General features: G+C 54.7%; 8 protein-coding genes across 8 annotated transcripts; 4 read left to right on the forward strand and 4 right to left on the reverse strand.

The window, feature by feature from the left end:
- Positions 1-1,080: 1,080 nt before the first annotated feature.
- Positions 1,081-5,158, forward strand: BCR38DRAFT_421006 (uncharacterized protein). The gene is made up of 3 exons (XM_040859415.1): positions 1,081-1,269; positions 1,366-1,441; positions 1,549-5,158. The coding sequence occupies exons 1-3, from the start codon at positions 1,263-1,265 to the stop codon at positions 4,796-4,798; spliced, it is 3,333 nt and encodes a 1,110-aa protein (XP_040720051.1). The 5' UTR covers positions 1,081-1,262; the 3' UTR covers positions 4,799-5,158.
- On the reverse strand, positions 5,159-6,049 carry BCR38DRAFT_421010 (dolichol phosphate-mannose biosynthesis regulatory). Its single transcript, XM_040859416.1, has 3 exons — positions 5,862-6,049; positions 5,649-5,729; positions 5,159-5,568 (listed from the first exon to the last, which is right to left on the reverse strand). The coding sequence occupies exons 1-3, from the start codon at positions 5,862-5,864 to the stop codon at positions 5,380-5,382; spliced, it is 273 nt and encodes a 90-aa protein (XP_040720052.1). The 5' UTR covers positions 5,865-6,049; the 3' UTR covers positions 5,159-5,379.
- Positions 6,050-6,223: 174 nt separating this feature from the next.
- Positions 6,224-8,559, forward strand: BCR38DRAFT_520956 (armadillo-type protein; the record flags this gene model as incomplete). Its single annotated transcript, XM_040865172.1, has 2 exons — positions 6,224-8,379; positions 8,432-8,559. The coding sequence occupies exons 1-2, from the start codon at positions 6,402-6,404 to the stop codon at positions 8,557-8,559; spliced, it is 2,106 nt and encodes a 701-aa protein (XP_040720053.1). The 5' UTR covers positions 6,224-6,401.
- Positions 8,560-9,514: 955 nt separating this feature from the next.
- On the reverse strand, positions 9,515-11,401 carry BCR38DRAFT_99775 (uncharacterized protein). The gene has a single exon (XM_040865846.1). It carries the CDS (start codon positions 11,156-11,158, stop codon positions 9,857-9,859), a length of 1,302 nt encoding a protein of 433 aa, XP_040720054.1. The 5' UTR covers positions 11,159-11,401; the 3' UTR covers positions 9,515-9,856.
- A 1,715-nt stretch (positions 11,402-13,116) lies between these two features.
- On the reverse strand, positions 13,117-13,842 carry BCR38DRAFT_334082 (methyltransferase; the record flags this gene model as incomplete). Its single annotated transcript, XM_040855281.1, has 1 exon — positions 13,117-13,842. The coding sequence occupies one exon, from the start codon at positions 13,840-13,842 to the stop codon at positions 13,117-13,119; it is 726 nt and encodes a 241-aa protein (XP_040720055.1).
- A 232-nt stretch (positions 13,843-14,074) lies between these two features.
- Positions 14,075-15,566, reverse strand: BCR38DRAFT_503185 (TAM domain methyltransferase; the record flags this gene model as incomplete). The annotated part of the gene is made up of 4 exons (XM_040864872.1): positions 14,075-14,542; positions 14,640-14,956; positions 15,010-15,330; positions 15,441-15,566. Coding segments are annotated over 4 exons (801 nt in total), but the record flags the coding sequence as incomplete, so codon positions are not given.
- Positions 15,567-17,430: 1,864 nt separating this feature from the next.
- BCR38DRAFT_471485 (uncharacterized protein) lies at positions 17,431-18,795 on the forward strand. The gene is made up of 3 exons (XM_040862862.1): positions 17,431-17,800; positions 17,951-18,006; positions 18,037-18,795. Exons 1-3 carry the CDS (start codon positions 17,768-17,770, stop codon positions 18,446-18,448), a joined length of 501 nt encoding a protein of 166 aa, XP_040720057.1. The 5' UTR covers positions 17,431-17,767; the 3' UTR covers positions 18,449-18,795.
- Positions 18,665-27,333, forward strand: BCR38DRAFT_99845 (beta-ketoacyl synthase domain-containing protein). Its single transcript, XM_040865847.1, has 6 exons — positions 18,665-19,057; positions 19,126-19,270; positions 19,348-20,388; positions 20,455-21,087; positions 21,154-26,216; positions 26,276-27,333. Exons 1-6 carry the CDS (start codon positions 18,881-18,883, stop codon positions 27,164-27,166), a joined length of 7,950 nt encoding a protein of 2,649 aa, XP_040720058.1. The 5' UTR covers positions 18,665-18,880; the 3' UTR covers positions 27,167-27,333.
- The last annotated feature ends 166 nt before the right edge of the window (positions 27,334-27,499 follow it).

Here is a 27,499-nt window from a genome sequence, read left to right on the forward strand (position 1 = left end):
ATCAACTGCCTGCCCGATGATCCATATCCTGTCAGCTCCTGTCAGCTCCTGTCAGCTCGCACCTCGGCTCTAGTTACGGTGGGGAGATTCAATAGTATGAAGAATGGAGCACTCGTGGCCTTATCAGCTGACCTGCGCACCCTCCGTTCCGATCACCGTGCTGCGGCATGTTGAGAGATGAGAAACTTGGATGAACCCAGAAGCAGGTCAACTGGCAGACGGACGCATGATGAATCACTCGGCATGTCGGAATGTTCAAATTCGCCTTTTCCCCTGAAAGTCAAACCTGTCCCCCAAAAAGCCTATCCATAGGCTTACGAGTAGACGTTAATTGCAGCAGATGACGCAATTGGAACTGTTATCGAACGGGTGTCTCACATGATGAATTCGGCAGTCTCACTCGTTGGCGGCATGCCAATTGCTGCCTACCCGTATACCAAGGTGCTGACGGTCCGTCATCGCAACTTGGGAAGGCAAGCAACCCCGCGACTGATATGCATCAGCGACCTAATCGCCGGCTTCCGACATGGGGCATTTGTTTTAGTGAAGCGCTGCTATCGTTGACCTCATGCAGCTCATGCAGGGCCATGAATGATACTAGTCTGTACTAGTCCCAAGGAAGCACCCCTCACGCCTGCTCAAGCAAGGGCATTGGATAGCTCCTGCCTTCTAGACCACCCCCGCCCTTGTCGCTCCCAATGTTCCATGACCCAGCATCCATGTGGCCCGCCTCCAACGTCGCAAGTCGTCCTGCTGCTCGCCGTGAGACCTCTCCGATCTGACTCCCCTCCGGCTGAACTGGCACATCGGTTCCCAACTCATTACATCAACACCAACGCAACACAACAAACAACTAGATCTGGCGATACTATTTTGTGAATACCTCTCTGACTCTCTCTTCAAGTGGCATTGTGTCCATGCCAAGTACGATTTCGTAGATAATACATTATTCGGCAGTGCTGGATCATCCACTCCTTTGTCCGCGTCTACCCCCCTCTTCTTGGCTCCGTGCTCCATCGGCAGCCTACAACAAGCGCGTTTCCTTGTTGCGCTTCTTCTTCTTCTTCTTCTTCTTCTTAGTTGACTCGTATTCTTACTCGACACGTACAATCCTGAACAGAAACTGCCCGCCAACACGCCCTTTCTTTGATCATCCCGTCTGAGTAGTCCGTCTGCGAACCTCGTCTCGAGTCGAGCTCTCCCGAGAGCTCCTTTGCTGGCGTGCAGGAAGACTGCCCCAGCATTCTGGTAACATCACTTGAATGCCTGGTTCGTCTGCCCGCGGTTCATCTCCGAGTTCTTCTTCCGTGGGGAAGAAGGGGGGCCGCAAACGCAAGGAAAAACAAGCACTTACTGGGGCTACAGCAAAGAAGAAGGACAAAAATGCCAAAGATAGTGGTGGTGTTGTTGCGGCGGTGACGAAACATGCTGCCAAGTTCTCGTACGTTCTATGCTGCCCTTGCGTGTCACTCACTTGTCGATTATTTCCAGGGTTGAGCAAGTGTGACTGCGGATAACAAAGACTGACTCCATGCTTCTTACACATAGAAATGGCAACGCAAATGAACCGTCTCCAGCCATGCCTGAATCCCCCCCAAACTCAGACTCGCCCGACATGCAGCCTGCGACCCCGGCTTCGATCCCAACGAACGGGGTCTCTGCTACCGAGGCCTCGCCGCTTCTAGATGCTGTTTCGGGTACGTCGGTTGCGACCAGCACGGCGCCAAGTGAATGGGCCAAAAACCATGGAGTGTTTGCCGGCTCGCCCAACTTAATCAGCCTGATGGGTGAATCACCTCCAACTCAGCCATCATCGTACGAAGATCAAAGAGTGTCACCTTACACGTGGAATGGCCAACGACCCTTCGCTAATAGCCAGGGTTATTCGGCGTCTCCTCCAACTGGCTCAAGGCGTCCGTTGAGCTTCCAGATGGATGCCCATTACGCAGCGAATGACGTTAGGTCCCAAGCCTCGTCACCTCCAGGCGCCCGAAGAAGCTCGATGCATTCGCCGTTCGCCCAACCGCGGGTTGGAGGCCAGCCGCCTTTGCCCCACCAGCCCCAGGCCCATTTCTATGGCGCTCCTGATATTGATTTTGATTTAAACCCGAAAAGCGGTCTGAAGGCAGGCGAGCGCGGATATTACTTCGGCTTCGATACCTGGCCAGCGCCAAGTGGCGCAATCAGCCTTGGTATTAGTACCGTTGCTCTAGCAGGCTACGAAGGCGGCTTGGACATCTACTCGGTTTCTAAGCGCGGGGTAGAGCTCCTCACGAGTTTGAAAGGTCTTCGAGGTGGTGTCTACAATGCCAAGATCTTGCCCTGGAATGGGGTTGGAGATCAATATGGGCTGTTTCCATTGATAGCCGTCGTGGTTCATGGGCCGGTCATGCCTACACCACCTGCGCCTGAGATATCGGGTGAGACACACTACGATGCCGGAACAAGTCCGAAGATGGATGGAATCAATACCCCGCAGTCTGACACCAATCAGAGGCTGATCGGCGGAGGAAAGTCTGCACCAGCTGTCGAGGCCTATCAGACGACCGTTGAAGTCTACTCATTGAGAACGAACAGACCAGTTGGTACTTTGTTGCAAGCATCGAGGATCCCATTCAAGACTTCAACAACAAACCCGGCATTTAGAAGGCCGCCTCCCACCGGCGCCTTCCAGATCCGCGCCGATGACGGAACAGTTGTTGTGTCTTCCGGTACTACCGGCGAATGTTGGGTCTATCGGCAATTCTTGTGCGAACTGGAGCCCGGATTTGAATTCCGATGTGTAGGGAAAATCTGGACAACCCTCCAGCAGGCGCGCAAGGGGGATTCAACGCCCGAAGAGGACAGGAGCCGCAGTCCAGTCCCTCCTCGACAGAGCCCACAAACACCAATTGTGGCCATGAGTGGGAGATGGCTTGCATACTGCCCACCGGCTCCATCTTCCCAAATTGCCCTCAATGCCGTCATTGGAGTTCCCGCCGAGGGCAAAGCTCCTGGCTTGGCGACACTCACATCACCCGTTCTGCCAAGTGAGAGCTCCGAGGTAGACCAGCCCATCTCAGACGGAGTGATGAATAAAATCATGCGAGAAACTACACAGGAGGTTATACAAGGAGCCCGCTGGGTAGGGAAGCAAGGAATGCAGCTCTGGAACAATTACTGGAAACAGCCGGGCCCTGCACCTCAAAGCCGGACTCCCGCCATTGGCTCTCCGCCTGGATGGGCTGCAAGCTACGCTGGCAGGACCGATGCTTCGCAGTTCCCTCCAACTTATGGCGTATCTGGGCAAGCAGTTACGAAGGATCCTGGCCTCGTGTCAATCCTGGACTTGGAAAGCTTGGAAAATTCGACGTCAATTCACCATGTCACTACGTTCAAGACTCCCCTAGGTTGCAGCTTTCTTTCCCTTTCTCCCACTGGGCTTTCCCTGTTCACGGCGAGTAGCAAAGGAGATGTGCAGACGGTGTGGGATTTGATGCGCATTCAATACAGCAAATCGTCCGCGTTGCAAAACTCGCAACCGAACAATGGCCATACCACACGGGTTAGGCAAATTGCTCAGTTTTCGCGCATGACTGTTGCTAGAATTGTCGAGGTCGCTTGGGCGAAGCCGAACGGGGAGCGCGTTGCTATGGTCACTGAGAGAGGAACAGTCCATCTTCTCGACATGCCTCCCAGTGCGTATACCTGGCCACCTCCTCGTAGGAGAGCCAAAGCACAGGAGTCGGGGGCCGGGGGCGCTGAAAATGCACCTTCTGCGGCCTCGATAGCTTCCACGGCTCTGACGTCGGCTTACGACGCTGCGCGACCTCTGATCAACCGCCAAAGTCGAAGCAGCTCCAACACCCAAAACGCATCTAGCATAATGGACCATGCTAGTTATGGTGGAAAGTTCATTGCTGCTGGCATCAGCCATTCTCTGGGCAATGCTGGGACTGCTATCAATCAGCTACGACAACAAGGAGAGAACCGCGTCAGTCTTCCCATGACTAATGCGACTCCAGGAATATCATGCGTCACGTGGACCACTGGCAAAAGGTCACACACGTTGTACGTTGCGGGCGCCGGCCTGGTCAGAAGCTTCCCAAGCAAGACGCGTAAGACCACGTCCGGCAAAGATAGACCTAGAATTCCTTGCGGAAACCGATACAAGGACTACAAGCTAGAGGCGCTGCCCGATGACATGATCGCTCCTGTCATCAGGCGCATCGTCGACGATGAGGACTTGGATCTCATAAACCCAGACTTGGATGGCGGAAATCCACTCGTTTTTAATACGCGCCAGCGGCTATCGGGATCTGACCTCGGGCCTGAGTCGTCGATCCCGCAAGCTGAGATAGAGTCCAGTGCGCCGTATCAACCATTCCACACTGATCGGCGAGTTGCTCTCTACGAGTATGGTATCGACCCGGTGAAGTCTTCTCTTATCACCATCACTCAATTGCTGGATGCTACAACTTTGGATGAAAACGTATCACCTGCACGAACTAAGAAAAGGCACCAGCCTAAGCCTTCTGGGAAGCAACAAGCATGGGCCTTTGGCCAGAAAATTGACGCCGTGAAGGTGGACGTGGGCCTAGTAGTAACGGAAGAAGTCGACTTTATCAACGGCACAGACGATCACCGTGCTTTACCGGCCTCGGCTATTGAACGAGTCTTGCAGGTCGGTGACAATGACGAGCAGATCGTGGTGACAACGCGCCGACGCAGGGGTGGAAACCGTGCATCGGATCTCGACGAGGACGGTTTCTTTGAGGATGATTGTGAAGTGCTTGACTTTGCGGACCAGAGAGTTTAAGGTCTCTCCTCTGTAGACGACGATGCGACACACGTGATTTTGCCTGTGCTGGATGTTCAGGTTTTGTCAGGGATATAGACGGAGGCATGCGTGGACTGTTTCTTCTGCTTGCGTGATTCTGCATGCATTTGATCGAACAGTATCGTGCCGGATGTGTTCTAGGACTTCACTTTTTGAGTCGGGCGACGATATAAATTATCGAATTTTGCCCTTCTTTTGAGTTGAATGCGGCCTAGACACCACGGGGCCAGGGGTTCACATGCGTGTAGAGCATTCTTAAGACTTCGAGACTGGTACAGTTCGGAGCAAAAGATAGGAGTTGTACGCGACTCAATTAGATACCATTAACTCCACCTCTTTTGGGAGTTCCTTGTGCCTGTCAATGTCCCAAAACTGATTCGTTCGTTATGCACATGAAATGCTACGTATGCTCTTCGAATTGACCATCATAGACGAGGTGTACGCCATCAAGATCGACATCAGTACTCGTATGAAGCTCAAATGGTTCTGCCGTATGCCGACCGTTCTGACCTTGTAGAGCAACCGAGCCTGTTATTTTTTTTACCCTCCTTTCCAGACCCCTACGCCTTCTTTTTCGCCGCGGCAGACTTTGCCTTTGCAGCCTTCTTCCGGTTGCTGCGGATCATGACAATGCTGAGGAAAGAACCGAGCACTGCCGAGCCCAATAGAATGAGGATCACAGGTATGCGAATGGCCCACTCGCGGGGCGGGAAGAAACTGTGAAGAGGATGGTCCGCATCGACGAAGGGCTGATTTCTGCTTGTTAGTCGGTGTACTTGAGGGGCTCGCTCCATTGGGGCAAAGGGGGAGGAGGGGGGCATTGCGGTACCATGGCCAACGTCCAGATGGAGTAGTAGATGAAGACAGCGGAAGCGGCCACAAGCATGGCGAGACCGACGAGTTTGTCAAGCTGGAGAATTTACATACATGTCAGCAACAACCATTCCACTTTGCGAACGCAGCTCGTATTTTGCGGACCCGTGGTCATAGGAGAGGCAGAACTGCCTTGTGCTGCAGACGGCGCGCGGAGTGGGCAACGTACCATGATCGATGAAAAGTGCAGTCCTTTTGGGAAATGAGCGTGAGGAATGAGAGAGAAGCGCGTCAATTGCACCTCGTCTTTCGTGTATTCGTCGCGACGCAGCTTGTGAGGTGTAGCTTTGGAGATTCAGCTTTCAATGCCGGAATGACGACCTGGCCAAATAGACTACTTGGTATCGACCTTCCAAAGGTCCCCTAAAATGGTCAGGATACGTCGCGGGCGCGAGAACTTGAGCGCCCGTTAACCCCTGCCACCGCGCTTCGGAGCTACACCAATAGAATCCCATGCGGAATGGCAACACCCCACTTTTCAGCCTTGCTGCTTCCAACTCGAAGCTTTCTCCGACACGTTCAGTGCCGCGACTCCAAACTTCAGACTTCTCCAGCTCCTATCGTCAAGGCAGTAACGGTCCATCGTACCACCCACGCCTGTCTGCACTTTGCGACTTTGGGCAGTCGCATGCCCCACATACTCGGTTACTCCTTCCACCAGTCACCCTTTTCGCCAACAGTGGGATAACTGCTGGAGGAAGCCGCGAAGATGGCCTCCAGATCCCCATCGCCTCGCCCGGGACCAAGCGAAAGACGACGACCTCAGCGCAACGGCGGCGATAGTTATCGACCCGGCGAGCGCGAAAACGGTCGGACACCTTCGAGAGATGACGCGGAGCCTTTGCGTCAACGCTCACCGCCGCGCAGACGGTCACCTGTAGCGATGCCGACAGACGAAGAGAAGCAGGCGGCCGCCAAGGCCGAGTACCAGAAGATGCTCAACGCGCGCTCGGGTGGAACCTATATTCCGCCTGCGCGACTGCGCGCCCTTCAGGCCCAGATCACGGACAAGTCGAGCAAGGAGTACCAGCGCATGGCGTGGGAGGCGCTCAAGAAGTCCATTAATGGTCTCATCAACAAGGTTTCGATTGCGAATCTCAAGTTCATCGTGCCCGAGCTCTTTGCCGAGAATTTGATTCGTGGGAGGGGCCTTTTCTGTCGTAGCATCATGAAAGCCCAGGCGGCCAGTCTGCCTTTTACGCCCATCTACGCTGCGTTTGCCGCTATTGTGAACACAAAGCTTCCACAGGTGGGAGAACTTCTGGTTAAAAGATTGGTCACTGTGTTTCGCAAAGGGTTCAAGAGAAACGACAAGGCCGTCTGCCTGTCTTCGGCCATGTTCTTGGCGCACCTGTGCAATCAGCAGGTCGTTCATGAAATGCTTGCGGCTCAAATGCTGTTGCTGCTGCTCTCGAAGCCCACCGACGACAGCGTCGAGATTGCCGTGGGGCTGATGAAGGAGGTGGGTCAACACATGGAGGAAATGAGCCCGCCCATCGCCATGGCGGTGTTCGATCAGTTCCGGACCATCCTCAACGAAGCCGATATCGAAAAGCGCGTGCAGTACATGGTCGAGGTGCTATTCCAGGTCAGGCGTGATAAGTTCAAGGATAACCCAGCCGTCAAGGAGGAACTCGACTTGATCGAAGAGGAAGATCAGATTACGCACAGGGTCGAGCTGGATGCAACCATCGATGTCCAGGATGGTCTAAACGTTTTCAAATATGACCCGGATTGGGAGGAGAACGAGGCGGCGTACAAGAAACTGAAAGGAGAGATCTTGGGCGAAGGAAGCGACTACGATGACGATGACGACGACGAGGACGGGAGCTCCGACGAGGAAGAAGACAGTCAGGAGAAGGCGATGGAAATCAAGGATCAGACCAACACTGACCTCGTCAATCTTCGCAAGACCATTTATTTGACCATCATGTCTAGCATGGAAGCAGATGAGTGCGTGCATAAGCTCATGAAGGTCAACCTGCCCGTCGGCCAAGAACCCGAGCTGCCAAGTATGGTGGTCGAGTGCTGCTCGCAAGAGAAGACATACACGAAATTCTTCGGCATGATCGGGGAGAGGTTCGCCAAGATCAATCGGTTGTGGACGGATCTCTTCGAGCAGAGCTTTATGAAGTATTACGATACAATTCACAGATACGAGACGAACCGCCTGCGCAACATAGCCAGGTTCTTTGGGCACTTGTTCGGTTCTGATGCCATTGGATGGCACGCACTATCCGTCGTCCATCTCAACGAGGATGAAACCACCAGTGCCAGCCGTATCTTTATCAAGATCCTATTCCAGGAGATCGCCGAAGAGTTGGGCATGCCGAAGGTGCAGGCCCGAATGAAAGACGAGACACTGCAACCTAGCTTTGAGGGTCTCTTCCCCCACGACAACCCACGAAATATCCGATTCTCCATCAATTACTTCACCAGTATTGGCATGGGAGCTCTTACCGAGGAGATGCGAGAGTATCTCGCGAAGATGCCCAAGCCAGGTCTACCGGCACCCGCCAAAGCTGCCGAGTCCGATTCCGATTCCGTTTCCAGCTACTCGTCCTACACTGGCTCGTCCTACTCTTCCCGATCTCGATCTCGAACCCCACCGCGGCGTGCGCTGAGCAGAGGACGCACCTTGTCACGAACCCCACCTAGACGTGGCAGACCGGTGTCGTACAGCCGCAGTAGAAGCCCATCATACTCTCGATCTCGTTCGCGCTCATACAGCTCCTCTAGGAGTCCGCCTCGCAGAGCTGCACGAAAGGATTCGTACTCGGCTAGTCCCCCACGTCGAGTCCGTCGCGACAGCAGCTATTCGCGCTACCGATCACGGTCTCGGACACCACCCCGACAAGCGGGCATGAGGGGCCGGTCTCTCAGTAGCCACAGTGGCCGCAGCTTGACGAGATCTCCATCTCGGAGCCCACCCCGGAGGACTAGCGTCAAGGCTCGGTCTTACCACAGCCGAAGTCGAAGCCCTGCGAAGTCACCTACCCGCTCGCACAGTCCACCCCGGCGACGTTCAGCACCCCGGGATGGCAGTTATTCGAGGTCGCCTTCTCGTCCGAGACAAGTTCGTCCGGCCTCTCGGTCGGCTAGTCCCGTACCGAGACGTCCCCGGTCGGTGACGCGTTCGCCTTCACCCCCACCCAAACGTGGTCGCCCAGCATCTAGGTCAGTAAGCCCACTGCCTAGACGACGGAGGAATACCAGTAGTGTAAGCAGTGCCCCGCGAAAACGGGCAAGACAGAATGAGAGTCGATCACCCAGTTCGGATGGCGGTGCGCCGCTAAAGCGCAGACGGTATAGTAGTTCGAGCCGGGGCGGCGGGGCCTCGGTCAATCGGGACAGGAGGTAATACAGGAACAGGATCAGGCCATGGAAAGGTGAATAAATTTGTAAGGATGGTCCCAGCATTGATTTCTGAGGTTGATACCAGATTATGCGACAGAATAAATAGTATCGTTATTTAATGGGAGCTCGAATTCCTAGTTACCATCATGGCTGTTTGTTCACCTTGATGATACGATCACGTACGTAACATGGTTGGGTGGTCATCAAGAATTGCAGGTATATCACACTCACGTATTCTCAGATGCCATTGGGCGAATCTGCTTGATGTCCTCGTTGATGTATGGAAACGCTCACCGCCTTGGTCATTACACTGACAAGTTGTCACAAACCCGCAGACCATTTCGCGGTGGCCATGGTATAACTGGCAAGAAAAGAGCACACTATTTCTCCGGGGCGCTTATGAGTTTGGATATCCTTTCCACTGGAAATCTTCGGCATGTGTCTTTGATAACGCAAAACTAACGGGTAACTTAGTTTGATAATAAATTGCCATCAACCAGCATTCGGATGAATGTTCCCACGAAGCTTTATACCGTCTTTGTCACCCAGTCAGACCCGCCCTCGAAGACAGCGAGCGACCTACCGTCTACGCACGACATAGGTGCAAGTACCTATGTTCATAGTGATACAACGCATGCATCTACAATACTCACATGAGGCATTTTCTACATTGTTATAAATCCTAGAATAATTCATAATCAATAACCCCTGGAGTGGTTTTCATCAGTGATGGCTGTTGTCCTGCCCGCAGGATCGAGGCGTGACTTACACATAAATTCCAACCGCGGCCTAAGCATGACTTTGTCCTTAGTTTGTCTTCTTGTCAAACTCCTCCCCCTCCAACACGACCTCATCCCTTTCCCACAGTAGCGCAACAACAGCCGCGGTGGGCCCACCGACCAAGGTCCAGAACCCGACCGTCTTCAAGATGCCGACAACATTGGACTTCTTGAGCGTGATTTGATGCAGATAAATAGCCCACAGCAGAAAGGGGATACTGGCCACGTACAGGTTGTACTGCAAGAAGTGCATCGACAGAGGTGACAGATCGCCGCTCGCATAGCCGGTGGGAATCACAGTCGGCGGCTGCGACGGCGGGTGCGAGACGAAGACGTTGGTAAAAGTGCCCCGTTCAAAGATGCCCGCGTAGCCGGAGAACTTAGTTCCCAAATAAGAATGCGCCGCAGCCGGCGCGACGGCCAATCCGAGGATAGGCAAGTGCACGCCGACGAGCAGGGTCAGAGCGAAACGGTACACACTACCCACAGCCGCCATGTATCCCTTCCCTGGCGAGGTAGGCCTGCCCTCGTCGTCCTTGGGCTTGATAGACCCGACGGTATTATAGCACACCATGCGCAGAACCCACTGCAGCCCCGCTGTCCAGACAGGGAAGAACTGCCAAAAGGCGATCCAGCCATAATGCGCGCTCGCGCTTTGCCCCAACAGTGTCGGCCAACTCATGAGCAGCGCGGGCGCGATAGCACCGAGCATCACCGCCGACGGCAGCAGCGCCATGTCCCACAGGTACGCAGACAGCGCCTTTCGCGCGGCGTTTCCGTCACCCTTGGGTAATTGCGCCACGGGGCTCGTGAGCAAATGTACCGCGAGCCAAACAGGTAACGTCGTCGCCCATGCCAAATTCTGCACCAAGATCCCAAAAGTTGCGGTCCAGCTACTGAACCCGCTACGGTTCCCCACCCGCACACCCTCGAGCGTGACGACGGTCCAGCTCGCGAGGAATTGCGCCATGGCCCAGAAGTAAAAGAGTGTCGCCTCCCCCGGGACGGCGCCGTCGACGAACGGCGAGAAGAAGCCGACCAACAGGGCTAAGTGGCCGTCTAGCAGCGCGATGCCGGTGTAGACGCGCTTGAATGGCTCGGGCGCGCCGACGAGCGAGGACTGCTCCCCGGATGCGACGGCGTGGAGCACATCGACTAGGCCGTTGGTCGTCATGCTGATTACGGTGGTGTAGAAGCCGAAGGCGCTGAGGGCTAGTAAGAGGGGGATCAGGACGTATTTGCCCCCGGATCTTGTTGGGTTGCTGGTCTGCGCCTGTGTCAACTTGGGTCTGGAGCTGGAGGGCTCAACGGGTTCGTGGGTGCCCATCATGATTGATGTCTGGCGATGGGATGGCGTATACTACAAATACGTTCACTTGGTGGATATGTACGAGATCGCTGCTCCAACGCCGAGTTCTCGTAGAGTTGGACAAGACCTTGGTAAGATGAGGTTTGTGAGCCCGAGGCTTCCTCAGAACTGAGATGATCAGCAGAGAATATCAAGGAAGTAGAAGCTATCGGTGAAAATCATGTCAGCCGTGGCTACGAACCCTGTCAACATTTGATAATCACCCCGGACCTGCTAGAATAAGCGGCCACGGAACCCTGGAAGTGGGGGAAACAAATTTGAGGTGCGAGGGATCAGCATGCTTGCAGACAAGGATTGCCCTGCATTGGACAAAACCAATGAGTTGTGGTTTCGAGTGTAGGTAGCTTGATTACGCAGGTTCGCAGTGTTCTTGTAAATCAATAATCTAGGAGTTTGCTTTCTTATGATGTCTTAACGAAACATGGGACATTATCTGCGGCTGCAGATAACAAAAGAGCGAGACAAAATTTTACATCAACCCAATGACTAGCTGTGTATTTGGGGCTGGAGCTGTGAGACTGTGAACTTGGATTATAAGTAATAGTTACCGCAACGATTTCGTCCTCTACGTATCTAATGTTACAATGTTGCTTAATTCATCTGTATTTGGTCCCTGCAGCACGTCAAGAGTATTAAGCGTATTTAACAACACGTCCATGACCTTCTTGTGCAGATATACTCTCAATGATATCCGCAACCCCCAAAGACTCAAGCACATTCGCACCAATCGCAAGGTCATTGTTATTGGTTTGCATAGCCTCCGGCCCCAGAATGTTACCCGTCGAAGGGCAGACAGAGGTTGTCCTGAAAGACCCACGAGTCGTTGCCCATCATGGTGTTCCGTTTATGCTCGATGTGTATCCCGAGGATCTCGTCCCAAGGTAGGGCTTCTGGTGGCGGAGCCACGGAACTCCCTTGACCCCGTTTCCGTTGACTATAGAGGGTAGTACGGGGTTTACTCTAGAATGGCGTAGCCGACAGCGTGCTCGGAGGACTTGGAGGTTACTCGATAGGAACTTGATGTGGCGGCTGGGCGGTGCAGTCGCTTTTGAGGGCGTGTACTTCCTTGATCTTTACGGGTGGAAGGCTCGACAAATCACCGCGCTACATCGTAGCCACCTTATCCTCCTCCAGCGCTACGGGTGCGAGCCAAATATGCAGGGGCAGGGCTCCGGGTGGTCCATCTGACAAGTTCGGAACACGCCGAACGCAATTTGGAAAGGATATCGCGGGTCTTTGGACACCTCCGCATCCACACGGTTTGATAGGAAGCTGCCAGCAGGAAAATGTCGATACATGTGAAAGACTGTCTAGATAATGCAAGCACTTCTCTTCATCCGTATCCGTATAGGTCAACTAGCGATGAATGTCATCCTGGTAAAGGATCTGGAGAATGTATCGTCGCATATCAATAAGGAGGAGTGAATTCATGTCAGCCTCTAATACGGTTATTTACACGGGGAATCTATTTTAAAAGTAGTTCTTATTTATTCCCTGTATAGTTTGTATCGTTGAGTTCATGTCAGTCTAATCTTAATGCATATATCAGAGGCATCTATTTCTTCGGACTTGACATAGCGGACCCCAAAACTATATCAACCCTGTACTAAGAAGGCTGTGTCTCAACTTCGGAAGGTGCGTATGAACAGTGTGGAGTGCCACGTCATGTTCAATACTGCTTTCCAGGAAATATAGTCTTAGTCATAGGAATCCCAATTGTGGAGGTGGTAAATGATATCCCAATAGTTGAGATGAACCCAATTGATTGGCTCATCAATCTAGAGCAAGAGACCAAGACCGTCCAGTCTCTTCAAAATGCATTTTAAGAACCAGGTCCCTACTCCTGTAATCCCTGTATCCGTAACCGACACCATAACTCCTTTCCATCAACGTAGAGGCCATATCGGCCACTGCCTTGCTCATAGCAACTCGTCAACGGTCCTGCGAGGCTTCCGCGCCCTGAACAACATCATCATGCCAATGACCCACGTCTCCACCTCTTTGAACTCCTGCTCGAGCACTGCCCGGATGTCCTCCTCGTTATCATCCAAGTTGTTGAAGAAGCCAGCATGGTTGAAGTACCTGACGTACAGCCTCGACAACCACCCCGTGGCATGCTTGCGCCCCAGCACGGTACACCCCGTCAGCACGCCATCATCCGTCAATAACTCCTTAAAGATGCCAATAGCATCCAACTTGTTGGGTCCGGGCACGCAATGAAACAAATTGAACATGGAAATCGTCTCAAAGCGCTCCCCCTTCAGCGCCTTGGGCAGCGGCGCCGTGACATCGGCCTTGACGCACTTGATTTCGGTGCCGGTGGAGTGGGCCAGGACGCGGTTGTGGGCGGCGACGAGGGAGTTGGCGTTGATGTCGAGGAGGGTGAGGTGTTGCGTGGACTGGGCGCGGAAGGGCCGCGAGAGGGCAACGGCGGGGAAGAAGCCCGTGGCGACACCGCAGTCGAGGTGGCGGCGCGAGAAGTTCTCGCTGAAGAAGGGCAGGAGCACCGAGTCTGTCGGGCAGCCCCACATGTACCGCATGTTGAAGCGGAGCACGTAGAAGTCGTAGAACATGGACAGGAATGAGGGGGAGTATACAGTGGCGTAGACGCGGGATTGCGGCGTTGCGCCGGTAGGGTCGGCCATGGTTGCGGATAAGTCAAAGCAGTAGGGGGGGACGAGGAGAGCTTGGAATTTGCTCCCGCAATGCGATGTGTGTATGTATGTATGTATGTATGTGTGTGTGTGTGTGTGTGTGTGTAGGTGTATAAGCGAAAGAACTGCCGGCGACGCGTTGGGAACTAGACGTTTTATCTATGCACGGGACCCCCAGCTCGCTTTGCCGTATCTCAGCGCAGCTTGCTGCAAACGGGGAAGCAAGTGACCGAAGTCTGCTGGGATCAGCTCCCTTACTCGTAGTGGCAGGTCCACGATGTCTCCGCGACTGCATCTACATCCCGTTCCAATCGCATCCCCAATCGCCCAATGATGGGCGGTCTGCTCCTTAAAGAAATGAAGGCATTTTGGGGGTTGGGTCTTATCGCGCGCCGCTGAAGCCACGATGCGGCGTCGTAGCCTCCGATAGTTGAAGTTCTCTCATTGGTTGCCACATGAGAAGGTTGTATGGAATTGGAACTCTGGTTGCATTAGAGTCATGTTGTACACCTCACACAACGTTCATGCTGGCGCATGCTGCGGCAGCAGAGTGGGTAGCATCCCGCCCGCCCGCATGCTCCACCGGACCAAACTCCATACGGCGTAATCCCGATCTATTAAAAACTCCCCCACACGGGGCCGGCCTATCCTGTGTTATTCCTCCGTCGGCTTTTGGCAGTACACGGTCATTCTACGATCCTCAATCAGCAATTCGCGTTCATCAAAAAAAAAAAAAAAAGGTACATAAGTGGAGGAGAAAACGCGTCATTGGGTCATGGGGAGCTCACAACGTCATGAATGAATGGAAGCGAGGGTCGCTGATCTCCTTCCGCACATCCACGAGTAGCGATTTCGTCTTCTCCGGCGACCAGCCCAAGCTCGCAAACACAGGCACGGATAACGGCTCGATCACACCCATCCAGTTGGACGTCATCAGGGCGCCGAGTCTCTGCATGCTTTTGCCCGGGTAACAAGGGTTCGTCATGGCGGCGTGTTTCCTTTCGGTCACATGGTCGAACCCGGCCTTTTGGAGCAGCGCCTTGTATTCCGTTGGATAGAATACGGAACTGCCGAGTTTTCGGAGGCCTAATGCACGCGTTAGTGACTATACCCGTGTAGAACTGACAAACCACCCGGTCCTTTCTGTCATTGGTCGACGGCGCCCGACTTGCCTTTTAGCAGTAGGCAGTTCCACTTGTGAAATGCGCTACCGTCAAATGAGTGGTCCGGCGACTGTAAGAGCACTATCCACTCGGTGAATTCGACCCAGCCGCCAGGGTTCAGATTTTCGAAGATGGACTGAATGAGCTTGTTTTTGCCGGGCAAGTCGCCCACCATCCGTACGTGGATGAAGTCAAATTTCTCCTCAAATGCCCAATCCTCGGTGGCGTCCATGACGAGAAAGCGGCAGTTTGGTACCGCCGACGGAGGCCGCACGGGGTCTATGTCTATGCCGACGACGTCACATTCCGGGTGTCGCTTGGCTGGACGGACGGGATTAGTATGCGCCTAGTATACGTGTAAGAGTCCACCTGACTTGCCGAAGTCCTGTAATTGCAAAGTCAGCCTCGTACAAGACGACGATGGACGGACAGACAGACCAATGCCCAAGACCCAGGTCCTGTTCCTACATCGAGGGCTCTTGCCGGCCTGATCACTGGAGATAAGTGGAGGCGGCCGTCGAGTAGTTCGCGTAGTACTTTGTGTTGAAGTTCTTTGATTTCAAGTCAGCGCCCGCCTAGCGCACACCAAGACGGGGCCGGGGCCTACCCCTCTTACTCACCGTTTCTATCTTGTTCTTGCTGAAAGGTAATTTTTGGATTAGCCGACGAAAGCGCCAAAACCTAAAGGTGGCGTCTTGTTTCTCACCGCGTCGTTAAGTAGAAAGCCGTATCGAGCTAATGAGAGCAATTGGTCAATCGTTAGTTTCTCCGAATAGGTATGGGCGGGTGCCCAACAGCTGCAAGGGGAACGCGCAAGATGAAGGAAAGATGGTGGCTCACGTTTGTACGATTTGCCGAACCTCTTAGCGAGAGCCCTAAAGAATCTCGACGTGCTCCATCCACTCGTTTTCGTCTTGGTGCTGCTGCAGCTCCTGCATGAAGTGGCCATCGTGAGTAAAAAAAAGAACCGACCGACCCTAACCCACCGATCGATAAGGGAGAGGGGGGGGGAGGGGACCGGGGTGGGGGCCGCGCGGGTTGGGGACGGGGAGGGGCCACCCAACAACAGATAAGTGTCTCGAGGCTTTTACCTTTTGGGGTACGAGTTCGATGTGTTGTCCGAATCATCCGAATCAGGCTGAGGCCAAAACTCATGCGACTGGATCGATGCGAGACTGGACGTCGAGCGGTCGTCAATACTGGCCGATGCCTGCAAGTCTTCGTCAACACCTCATGCCGCTGTCATGTTCCAGGCATGTGTAGCAGTCCTCGCCGGGCGACACCAATCGGAGTCGCTTGATAATAGAGGGCCGAAAAGAAGAAGATTGGACGCACGTTGCTGGGTCGCTGCAGGTTCGCAGACGAGCCTAAGGAATGTTTGGAAAGGGTCTGCGGTTTCGACGCCGTGCCTGAACTGGGGTGGCTGAGGTCGTGGTGGTTGCGGTAGTGGTGCGGGGTAGTAGACGCAGATGCATGATGGTGCAGTTCGGATGACGACGAGGTGGCGGTGAACAAGTCCTCCCTCGCGTTGTTGGAAGACACGGTTGATGCCACTGTGGAAGGCCGTCCCAACGGGGTGGCGCTTCTGTGGCCGCGCGATTTGGATGTGTCCATCAAAGCAAAGCCTCGGGACGGCCCGAGGGGGCGGTTGCTCTTTGGGCTTTGGATAAATTTTTTTTGTTTGGCTGGTTCTCTTGTTTTCTCTTTTCTTTTAATTCTTTGCCCGCTGCGGTAGTCTGTGGTATCACGAGGGTGCCTAATCAACCTTCTCGCGGGGATCTGGTTACCAAAATGCTAGAACAATGGAACCAGTCGACTTTCTTAAGGAACAACTCGAATTGAAATACCCACCCGAGTCATGGGCCTTGTTTTCCTTTTCTTAGGCCTGCGTCCTCATTTATTAGTGTCCTGGCTGCAGGCCGGCTGCCCCTGTTTCTTCAGCGGGGCTTTTCCGTGTCGTCGCTGGTGTGCGACTCTTTCACGGCCCTCGCTACCAAGTCTATAACCCAGGAAGCTATAGCCAGGTTAAGCAGGGCGACAGAATCATGTAAGGCCACATTTTTGCCCGTGGGAAGCCCTCGTTTGCATGCGCGTGAGAGGGTCGCAGTCTTTCCTCTTTTGACGAGGGTCCCTGAAAAGGAAACGTCCCACCCGGAGTAGACACCCCGATTGGCCACCTCACTGTGTAGATGGGCCATATGGGGGATTGTCACAGGTATGGCAGGCATGGGAAGCCCAAACCTTAGGCGCGTTCTGATATTATATTTTTTAGGGAAGCAGGAATTGCCTGTTTCGTCGTATTTGTTGAAACATTCCTATGCAACGTGGGCGCAAGCTCCGTGCAGCTGAATACATATTGGACCTAGTGCCCCTCGCTTGCAGCCTGTGTCCACTTGTCTCCTGCCTTTTTGTCAGCCCAACGTGCTTGGCCATATGTCTCGTTACGGACTTGCCGTGGAAGAGGTCGGGCGTTTTTCGCGTTCTCGGTACACCTCTTGGGTGATGCTAATTGAGGATTAAGCTTTCCCCCGTTTGCAGGGCAGTCGCTAGGTATTGGATCCCGTAGGCTTTCTTTGGTCCGTCCCTATCACGAACTGCGACGTCCGACGTCTTCCTCTCAACCCGACTTCTTGGGTTCTCCTCCGGCACTTTCGCTCTCTGGGTCCAATCGGAGCGCTGGAAGCTATTCATGCAGGAATCAAGCCCAACCAACGTGCCAGCGTGCCAGTGCGACCAAGTGCCGTTGCATTGCCATGTGCGGTGGTGACATCTACCTCACTACTTCGGTACGTAGACGCCGTGCGATAAACCCGCGCATAGACCGTTGATGAGCTGGTCTGGCCCTTTGTTTCGCGATCCGGTGGCACAGTCAGGAGAACACGCGGAAAGGCGGATGGGCATCCTATAGTATACGTAATATGATATGTTATACGGAGTATTCTACCCCTGCTCTACCGGCACGGGTTGCATTATACGGTCATCTTACTTGCAAGTGGGTCGAGCTGGCTACCTGACACGGCAGTGCAGACCTGGCCGTGCTTCCCAACGTCTCGACGCACCCGTTCCTCGGCGACCATCTAAGCATCGACATTGAGCATGGTCCTTCATTGTACGGATATGGTACGGACAACACACTAGGCCCCAACCCTAATGCTATAAGCGGGTTGTTGACTAGGATGCCGATCAATTCGATGGGACCCAAACGTCCGATCTTCGATTCGCCTAGAATCGAGACGGGGAAGCCTGTGCGATTCGGGTTCCCGATGGCCGTACCGCGTACGCAGGACTCCGTACCCGACGATGAGCGCTTAACGGCACTTGGGGAGAGGGGAAGCGATGGATGGTGGAAGATACAGAGACAGAGACCACAAACCCCGCCTCACTACTGGCGGTATCCACAAAGTGCAATGATACTGTACACAGCTCCTCAGTGAGCGGTGAACTATTCGCTCGTCAACAGAGGACTAGTAGACTCAGTCGCTGCAGTCTAAGGTGTCAATCAAGTGGCAGTTAGATGCATTAGCCCATTTGGAAAAGATAAAGTGGCCTGTCCGGGTTGCTCAGGGGGGAAATTTGCAGTGGCCATTGGACTCGACGATGGGCGCTCCACCCCAAACCACTGGCGTCGCGGATGGGCAGCGGTGCGATTGGGGAAGTCTCGCGGGCCTTCGGTCCATGAATGGTCGGGAACGACATGTTCGTCAGATAAGAGTGGATGCGGCCTCGAGACGATGCTATCGATGCAGGCCGGGAAGCTTATTATTAAGTACGAGTAGCAGCCGCGAGCTGCTTAGTATTCTTTCTCGAGGTGGCCTAGGAGACCGACAAACACTGGTCTTCTTCATGACTCGAAAAACGCTGCATCCATGATGGATGAGCCGATTGCGATCATCGGGCTGGACGCCAGGTTCCCTGGTGACGGCGAGACTGCCGAAAAGTTCTACGAGTTCCTGCTCGCGGGACGGTCAGCCCGGACTGAGATACCGGCAGAGCGGTACAATGCCGACGCGTTTTGGCATCCCGACCCTGAAAGATGCGGCAGTGTACGTACGCATCTTGTTTGCCCCTTGGGGTTTTAGAGTTTGACGCGCAGAGACTGATAATGCAGTAGACCCGAGTCCGAGCGGCGCACTTCCTCAAAGGCAGCATATCGGCCTTCGATGCCCCTTTCTTCTCCATCACGCCCACCGAGGCGGCCAGCATGGATCCGCAACAGCGCGGCATGCTGGAGAGTGTTTACAAAGCACTTGAAAACGGTTCGTTCCCCGCTTGCCGATGGTTTTGGTCATCATACCTACCAGCAGCCATGAACGTTATGCTAACACCCAACCAGCTGGGGTTTCCCTCGAGGCGGCGGCCGGATCCCAAACGGGCGTCTTCGTCGGTTGCATGTATTCTGACTACGACCGGATGATGACCAAGGACCTCGACATCCCCCTGAAGTATGGCGTCAACGGTACCGTGGTCAGCATGCTCAGCAACCGGGTCTCGTGGTTCTACGACTTTCGCGGCCCGAGCATGACCATCGACACGGCCTGTTCGAGTAGTCTCGTAGCCGCGCACCAGGCCGTGAACAGCCTGAAGCTCCGTGAGACCTCCATGGCAATTGTCGGCGGATGCAACCTCATGATCTCGCCCGAGTTCACGCTCCTGCTTGACGCAGCAGGAGTGCTCGGCCCGGACGGCACCTCCCACAGTTTCGACCACCGGGGCAACGGGTACGGTCGAGGCGAAGGCTTCGGGACCATCGTGTTGAAGAGGGTCTCGGATGCCATCCGCGATGGAGACATGATCCGCGCCGTCATTCGGAATACCGGGTCCAATTCCGATGGGAGATCCCCTGGAATCACACAGCCCATGCAGGGTGCCCAGGCCGACCTCATTCGACAGGTCTACGCCAGAGCCTCCCTTGATCCGTCGTTAACGCGATTCTTTGAAGCTCATGGCACAGGTACCGCGGTCGGAGACCCTATCGAAGCAGGGGCCATTAGCGACGTCTTTACCCAGCACCGGTCCGCGGACCAGCCCCTGTACGTTGGAGCCTTGAAGAGTAATGTTGGGCATCTGGAGGGCGCCGCTGGGGTTGCTGCCATCATTAAGGGAGTTCTCACCCTGGAGCGTGGTATCATCCCCGCCAACACGTGGTTTGAGAAACGAAACCCTAAGATACTAGAGGAATGGAACCTGGCTTTTCCAACCAAGGCAACCCCTTGGCCGCAATCTGGTGTGCGCCGCATGTCCATCAACTCGTTCGGAGTTGGCGGCACCAACGCCCACGTTGTAATGGACGATGCTTTGCACTTTTTGAAGCAGTACCATCTCGGGGGCAGCCATCGTACTGTGGCGAACCCGAAACTGATTGCTTATGCCAATGGCAAGTTTGTTTTTACGTTCTGCTCCCCCCTTCTGCGTTTACGAATCACTAACAGCATACGAATAGGACACCCAAATGGAGGTCACTCTCCACCAAAAGTAGTGAATGGCAGCGGCATTCATAAATCAGAACCTCGGGTCAACGGCCTTAGTAATGGCGTTCGCACCCCTACACGAGTCGTCAACGGCTGGCAACCGTCCACTAAGTTGAATGGCACCAGTCTGCCACCCCTTGTCGACGAGGGCAAGGCCGGACTGGATGACAACGAAGACGAAATGATAGAAGAAGAAGGAGAGGGAGAAGAAGAACGACAACAATTATACGTGTTGTCTTCATATGACCGGGATGGTGTTTCCCGCCTACACGAGCTTTACAGCCAGTACCTTGAGTCGAAACGGTCGAGTGAAGCAGTCCCGTTCTTGAGGGATCTTAGTTACACGCTCGCAAGCAAGAGAACCCGGCATGGGTGGCGATCCTTCAGCATCGCGAGCTCTCAGGCGGCTCTACAAAAGGCGCTTAGCGAGAAGCCCACACCAATAAGAGCAGCGGCCGAGCCACGTCTGGCCTTTATCTTCACGGGCCAGGGCGCGCAGTGGCCTGCTATGGGTCGAGAGCTGATGAGTTATCCGACATTCCAACAAAGCCTCTACGCTGCGGATAAATACCTCAGCAGCTTGGGCTGTTCCTGGTCATTACCATGTGAGTGGAACCCCCCTCAGGAGAGTGCCGTCTTCACCGTACTAACTAACGCTTGCTCGTTTGCAGATGAACTGTGCAAGGACGCCAAAACTTCACGGATAGACGACCCGGAGTTCTGTCAGCCTATTTGCACCGCCTTACAAGTTGCCTTGGTAGACCTTCTTTCCACGTGGCGCATACACCCCCACGCCGTCTCTGGTCACTCTTCCGGCGAGATCGCTGCCGCTTACGCCGCCGGCCACCTCTCCAAAGAGGCAGCATGGCGCATCTCATATTACAGGGGCAAACTGTGTGCCAGACTGTCCCGTTCCAAGACACAGCCCAAGACGGGCATGGTGGCCGTGGCCCTCGACAAAGAAGCCACGCTAGCGAGCATCGATCGTGTCAACCGCATGATCAGCGAAGGTGGACTGGAAATTGCCTGTATGAACAGTCCCGAGAGTCACACCGTCAGTGGCGATATCGCCAAGATCGACGCCCTGGTCGAATTGCTGAAAGGCGAAAAAATATTTGCTCGCAAGCTGACGGTCGATATTGCGTACCATTCCCGGTTCATGCAGCCCATTAGCGACGAGTATCTCGACTTGATAGGCGAGGTGCAGGAGGGTGCTAGACAAGGCCCTTCGGAGCCTTCGTACTTTTCGTCTCTATACGGTGCTTCCATCCCGCCGTCGAAGCTTCGGGGGGCTGATTACTGGGTCGACAACTTGGTGTCGCCTGTTCGCTTCAATGAGGCTATCACGGATATGCTCCAGGGACCTGCAAAGGCCCATGGAGTCAATGGAGTCAATGGAGTGAATGGAGTGAATGGGGTTGATGGACATAATAAGCACTATATACAACCCCCAAGACCCATTACCGACATTCTCGAGATAGGTCCACACAGTGGTCTGAAAGGACCACTGCGAAGCATCACGAGTCAGATCAAGGGAGGCGACACCGTCAAGTACCACTCGGTGATTCGACGCAAAGAGTCGGCCATGAACACCGCTCTGGAAGCAGCCGGCTCGTTGTTTTGTCGAGGCTACGACGTCGACCTGCTCGAGGTCAACAAGACGGCCGCATCCAAAAACCATACTCCCCTAATGCTCACCGACCTCCCGAGCTACCCTTTCAACCATACCAACGAGCACTGGGCCGAAAGTCGGATTAGCAAAAATTTCCGCTTCCGCCCTGCCCCCCGCCACGAACTCCTCGGCGCCCCGGCTCGCGATTGGGACAAAGACAATGCGGTATGGTGCAACCACATCAGGCTCTCGGAGAACCCCTGGATCGAGGATCACAAAGTGTCCGGCGACATTCTTTATCCCGCCGCCGGAATGCTCGTCATGGCCATTGAAGCCAGCCGCCAGATCGCTGACAAGGACAATGTGGTCACGGGATTCCGATTCAAGGACGTGTCGTTCCATCTCGCCCTGCGCATCCCAGATACTGCGCAAGGTGTCGAGTCGCACTTCTACCTGCGGTCATCTCGAAAGACTAGTGCGCCCTCCTCGTCATCCTGGAATGAATTCCAACTTTGCACGCTAGAGGGAGGCGAGTGGAGAGAGCACTGTCGTGGACTTATACAAACCGAGTACGAGTCAGAACACACCCCCGTGGACGGGGGACTGGAAGACCAAATGGTGCAAGAAAAGCGCAATCAAGAACTGAAGCACGCGCAGAGTAGCTGTGCAAGAAAAGTCACAGCCTCCAAGTTGTACACCACCTTCCGGGATACCGGACTCGATTTTGGCCCTTCCTTCCGGACACTCAAGGATGTCCGGCTAGGACCAGCCCACCAGATGCTCGCCAACATCGACTCGATGGTTTCCAGCATCCAGAAGGGCATGCCGTATCAATACCTCCAGCCTCACCTGGTACATCCGTCCACCCTGGATGGGTTGATGCAGGCTAACCTTGTTCCCCTGGTGCTTACTCCCAAGCGATCTCAGCAGGCCATAGTCCCCATTTACGCAGCTGAGATGTGGGTTTCGGCTGCTTCACACGATGCCTACACGGTATCCGCCCAGCCCAAACCCCGTGGCGGAGAGGCCGAGTCTTCTTTTGCGGCGGTCCACCCCGAAACAGGAGTGCCCCTGGTTTATGCTTCGGGCCTGGTCTTCAAGACCCTTCCTGGTGACGCCTCTTCAAAGTCACAGGATGACCCCAAGCACTCGGCTCTCAACCTAGACTGGAAGCCCGACCCGACCATCCTGACCAAAGACCAAGCGGGACAAGTCTTCGGTCTTCCCGTCACAGCACAAGACGACCCATCAGGATGGATGGACGACTGCGAGTCTCTCTGCTTCCTCTACATGCGCCAATTCCTCGCGTCAACCTCGAAAACCGACATCGCCAAGATGGAACCGCACCACCAGTGCTACGTATCCTGGATGGCCCACATCATCACCACCACCACCTCCACCCGGAGACTGTCCTGCGACAGCATCCCCGAACTCGAGGAAAGAGTCAGAGTCGGAGACACCCCCGAAGGCAAGCTCATCACGGCTGTTGGCCAAGCCCTCCCCCAAATGCTTGGCGGCTCCCTCGATCCCCTCGACATAATCTTCAAAGACAAGCTCGCCGAGAACGTCTACCGGCACGGCCTGGGCTCGAACCGGTGCTACGCCCAACTGCGCGCCTACCTCGACGCCCTTGCGCACAAGAACCCGACCATGAAAGTCCTCGAGGTCGGCGCGGGAACAGGGGGGGCGACGTATTCCGTCATGCAGACCCTCGCACGGGAGAATGGCAGAAGGTACGACCACTACGACTTCACCGACATCTCGCCTTCCTTCTTCGAGCTGGCGCGGGACTTGTTCAAGGACCACTTGGACAACATGAGTTTCCGGGTGCTGAACGCGGAGCGGGATCCCGCAGAACAGGGGTTCGGAAAGGGGGAGTACGATCTGGTGGTTGCGGCGAATGTGTTGCATGCTACGGCGAATATCAACAATACCCTGCAGAACATAAAAACGCTTCTCAAGCCCGGGGGAAAGCTGTTGCTGTTCGAGCTTACGAACCCGAGTATTCTGCTCGGCAGCTTCTGCTTTGGTGTGTTGCCGGGCTGGTGGCTGTCGGAGGAGCCGGAGAGGGAGTGGGGACCGTTGATGTCGGCAGAGAATTGGGGTCGGCATTTGTTGGACTCGGGGTTTACGGGTTTGGATGCTGTTTTGGATGATTTTCCGGATCCGGAGTACCAGTCGAGTTCGGTGCTGGCGTCGACTGTGCCGGTGCCAGAGCAAAAGCTGGTGTCGGGGAATGCTACCTACATTGTGGTTGACGTGAGGTCGGCGCTGCAAAAGCAGGTGGCTGGGGGTATGTCGACCGCCATAGCCCCTTGCGAGACGGTTGCAATGACGGCGATGGGAGACAAAGACCTGAAGGACAGCACCTGCATAGTCCTCTCCGAGCTTGAGTCACCAGTGCTTGCGAATATGGGACAGGAGGTCTTTGCCGCTCTCAAGCACATGGTTCATAACTGCAAGCAACTCGTCTGGCTGACTCGCGGTGGAACAGCTACCACGGCAGCACCAGACATGGAGTTGATCACTGGTATGGCGAGAGGCATCCGGGCAGAGAAGCCCGACTTGAGGTTCGTCACCCTGTCCTTTGAGCAGGGAGACAACTCGAGCACCATCGTCGGTTGCTCGTTGCAGGTGTTGCGTACCCTCGAGAACAGCACGGAGAACTCCTTCCGCATCTCCAACGGGATGATTCATGTTCCCCGCCTTGTCGAGGCAAAGGCTTTGACGGAACACATGCAAACCCAGACCGCCTCTCCAAATGTGGTGGAAGAGCACTTTGGTGGTACTCCCGATCGCTCCCTCTCTCTTCAGATCGGCACCACGGGCTTGCTGGACACACTGAGGTTTGAGGATGATCCGTTGTACAGCTCGCCCCTGGCAGACGACGAGGTCGAGTTCATGACCATGGCTAGCGGGGTCAACGCCCAGGACTTAGCGATAGCGCTGGGTAAGGCTTCGGAAGCGCCGCTTGGACTTGAGGCCTCCGGTATCGTCACCAGGGTAGGATCCGCAGTTGAGTTCAAGGTCGGAGACAAAGTCTTCGGACTGTGCTTCCAAGGAGGCATCAAGACGTATGTGCGATCTCAACAAGGGTTCGTTGCCAAGATGCCGGACTCAATGTCTTGGGCCGAGGCTGCTTCGATCCCTATAGCATACACAACGAGTTATGCCGTGCTCCACGAGACGGGTGTCCTTAACCAAAGGGACACCATGCTCATCCATTCGGCCGCCAGCGGGCTCGGTCAAGCTGCCCTTCAGCTAGCCCAATACCAGGGGGCAGACGTCTTCGCAACAGTCGCAAGCATCGAAGAACGCGAGTTCCTTGAAACCACGTACAGCGTGCCTCGGCATCACATCTTCTCCAGCCGCGACTTGTCCTTCAAGGCCGGCATCCTCCGCGCGACAAACAACCGCGGTGTTGATGTGGTCCTGAACTGCCTCGCAGGAGAAGCTCTTAGAGCCAGCTGGGACTGCGTTGCTCCATTTGGCCGCTTCGTCGAGCTTGGACTGGGGGGAGATATCAACGCTAACGCTTCCATATCCATGGGAAACTTCAACCGCAACACCCGCTTCGAGTCGTTTGATGCCGTCTTCCTGGCTCAACATGACCCCGTGCGGGCACAGCGCATTTTCCAGCAGGCCGTCACGTTTGTTTTGAACCAGCTCGATGCGGCGAAGCGGATGACACCTATCACTTCCCTACCTTACTCTCAAGTGCCAGCTGCATTCCGGCAGTTGCAGTCTGGTGAACTTCTAGGGAACCTGGTGCTCGAGCCACAGCTTGGAGACGTGGTGCCTGTTCTCCCGAGCCGGAAACCCGCCAGCCAGTTCAGCTCTGCGGCTACTTATGTCATCTCTGGTGGTCTTGGAGGATTGGGGAGGTCGGTTGCGCGATGGATGGCCTCCCGCGGCGCCAAGAACCTCATCCTCCTGTCGAGGCGCGGTCCCGTCGAGGACTCGGCTAAGGAACTAATCAAAGAACTCGAATCGGTCTGCGACAAGGTTGTCGCACCCGCTTGTGACGTGACGGATCCCGAAGCCCTAAGAGCGGTGGTCGCCGAATGTCTGACTTCCATGCCCCCAATAAAGGGGTGTATCCAGGGGTCCATGGTACTAAAGGTAAATTGACTTGCTTTCTGATATGTTATCATACCATGCTAACCCGAACCGCCCACCAGGATAACCGTTTCGAGCACATGACACTCGACGACTGGAATACCACCATCCGCTCCAAGGTCGACTCATCCCGCAACCTGCACCAAGTCCTCGGCTGCAACCTCGACTTCCTCATCCTCCTATCTTCCACCGTCGGCATCACCGGCAACCCAGAGCAGTCCAACTACTCGGCCGGCGGCGCCTTCCAAGATGCCCTAGCCCGACAACTATCGACAGCATCACCCCAAAACGGCCACAGCCTCAACGCCGTCTCCCTCGACCTCCCCGTCATCCTCGACGTCGGCTTCGTAGCCGAGAAGCCCGAGCTGCTGGATCACATGCGCGCCTCGGGGTGGTCCTACATGACCGAGGACGACCTTCTCTCCGTGCTAGACTTTTACTGTCGTCCATCACCATCCAACGCAGACTTAACGCGTCAGTCCCAGGCTATACCCCGCCTCTGGCTCCCTCAACACACTGCTGCAGAGGGAATCGACCTCCCCGCCTGGCGGAACGACCCTCTATTCAGCCACCTCTCTAATCACCAACCCTTCAAGTCCCCCACCTCTGACCCCAACTCGTCCACCTCCCCAACCAAATCCGATAAGATAAACTACACCACCCTCCTTTCTGCCGCCACTTCCACGGAGGCGGCCACACAAATCGTCCTCGACGCCCTGCTCCTCAAACTCTGCCGCGTTCTTAGTGTCGAGGCGTCCAACCTCGACCCGGCCAAACCACTCCACGCGTACGGTGTCGACTCCCTTGTCTCAGTCGAATTGAGAGCGTGGTTGGCGAAGGAACTGGGCGCGGAATTATCCGTGTTTGAGATGACGAGCCAGGGCAGTATATATCAGTTGGCGGGGACGGCGGCGGCGGCGAGTAAGTTAGTGCCTAAGTTTGAGGGGAGTTGATTTGGAACGACTTTGGAAAGGGCGGAAAGGGGATTTTCTGTGTTTCTCTGATGGATTGAACAATTGATTGACTGATTGTATGTTTGTGGTTTGATTAGGCGGCTATACCCTCACTGCGAGATTGTTAGCTATGAGACACGATTATTTTATATGCTTTTATTTCTTGGTTAATTACAGTCATTTGAAACATTGCATAACGTACGAAATGGACAACTGGAGGATCGTGAATGTATCTTGTGTTCTGCTGTCACAGCATTGCCAACCATCTTCAGGAATTTTAAGGGAAGCTACCCACTAGCTCTTCTCAGGGGCCAAGTGTGGAAAGTTAGAGAT

Source organism: Pseudomassariella vexata, assembly GCF_002105095.1.
Source record: "Pseudomassariella vexata strain CBS 129021 chromosome Unknown BCR38scaffold_2, whole genome shotgun sequence".
Lineage (NCBI taxonomy): Eukaryota > Fungi > Ascomycota > Sordariomycetes > Amphisphaeriales > Pseudomassariaceae > Pseudomassariella > Pseudomassariella vexata.

Bases quoted from the DNA above. Each gene is read 5' to 3' on its own strand.
- BCR38DRAFT_421006 (XM_040859415.1), top strand. The intron at 1,442-1,548 runs GTACGTTCTATG...TCTTACACATAG, and splicing joins AAACATGCTGCCAAGTTCTC to AAATGGCAACGCAAATGAAC.
- BCR38DRAFT_421010 (XM_040859416.1), bottom strand. The intron at 5,569-5,648 runs GTACCGCAATGC...AGCAGAAATCAG, and splicing joins CCATCTGGACGTTGGCCATG to CCCTTCGTCGATGCGGACCA.
- BCR38DRAFT_99775 (XM_040865846.1), bottom strand. From the start codon at position 11,158: ATGATGGGCACCCACGAACCCGTTGAGCCCTCCAGCTCCAGACCCAAG.
- BCR38DRAFT_471485 (XM_040862862.1), top strand. From the start codon at position 17,768: ATGTGCGGTGGTGACATCTACCTCACTACTTCG. The intron at 17,801-17,950 runs GTACGTAGACGC...TGTTATACGGAG, and splicing joins ACATCTACCTCACTACTTCG to TATTCTACCCCTGCTCTACC. The intron at 18,007-18,036 runs GTGGGTCGAGCT...CTGACACGGCAG, and splicing joins TACGGTCATCTTACTTGCAA to TGCAGACCTGGCCGTGCTTC.
- BCR38DRAFT_99845 (XM_040865847.1), top strand. From the start codon at position 18,881: ATGATGGATGAGCCGATTGCGATCATCGGGCTGGACGCCAGGTTCCCT. The intron at 19,058-19,125 runs GTACGTACGCAT...ATAATGCAGTAG, and splicing joins ACCCTGAAAGATGCGGCAGT to ACCCGAGTCCGAGCGGCGCA. The intron at 20,389-20,454 runs GCAAGTTTGTTT...GCATACGAATAG, and splicing joins ACTGATTGCTTATGCCAATG to GACACCCAAATGGAGGTCAC.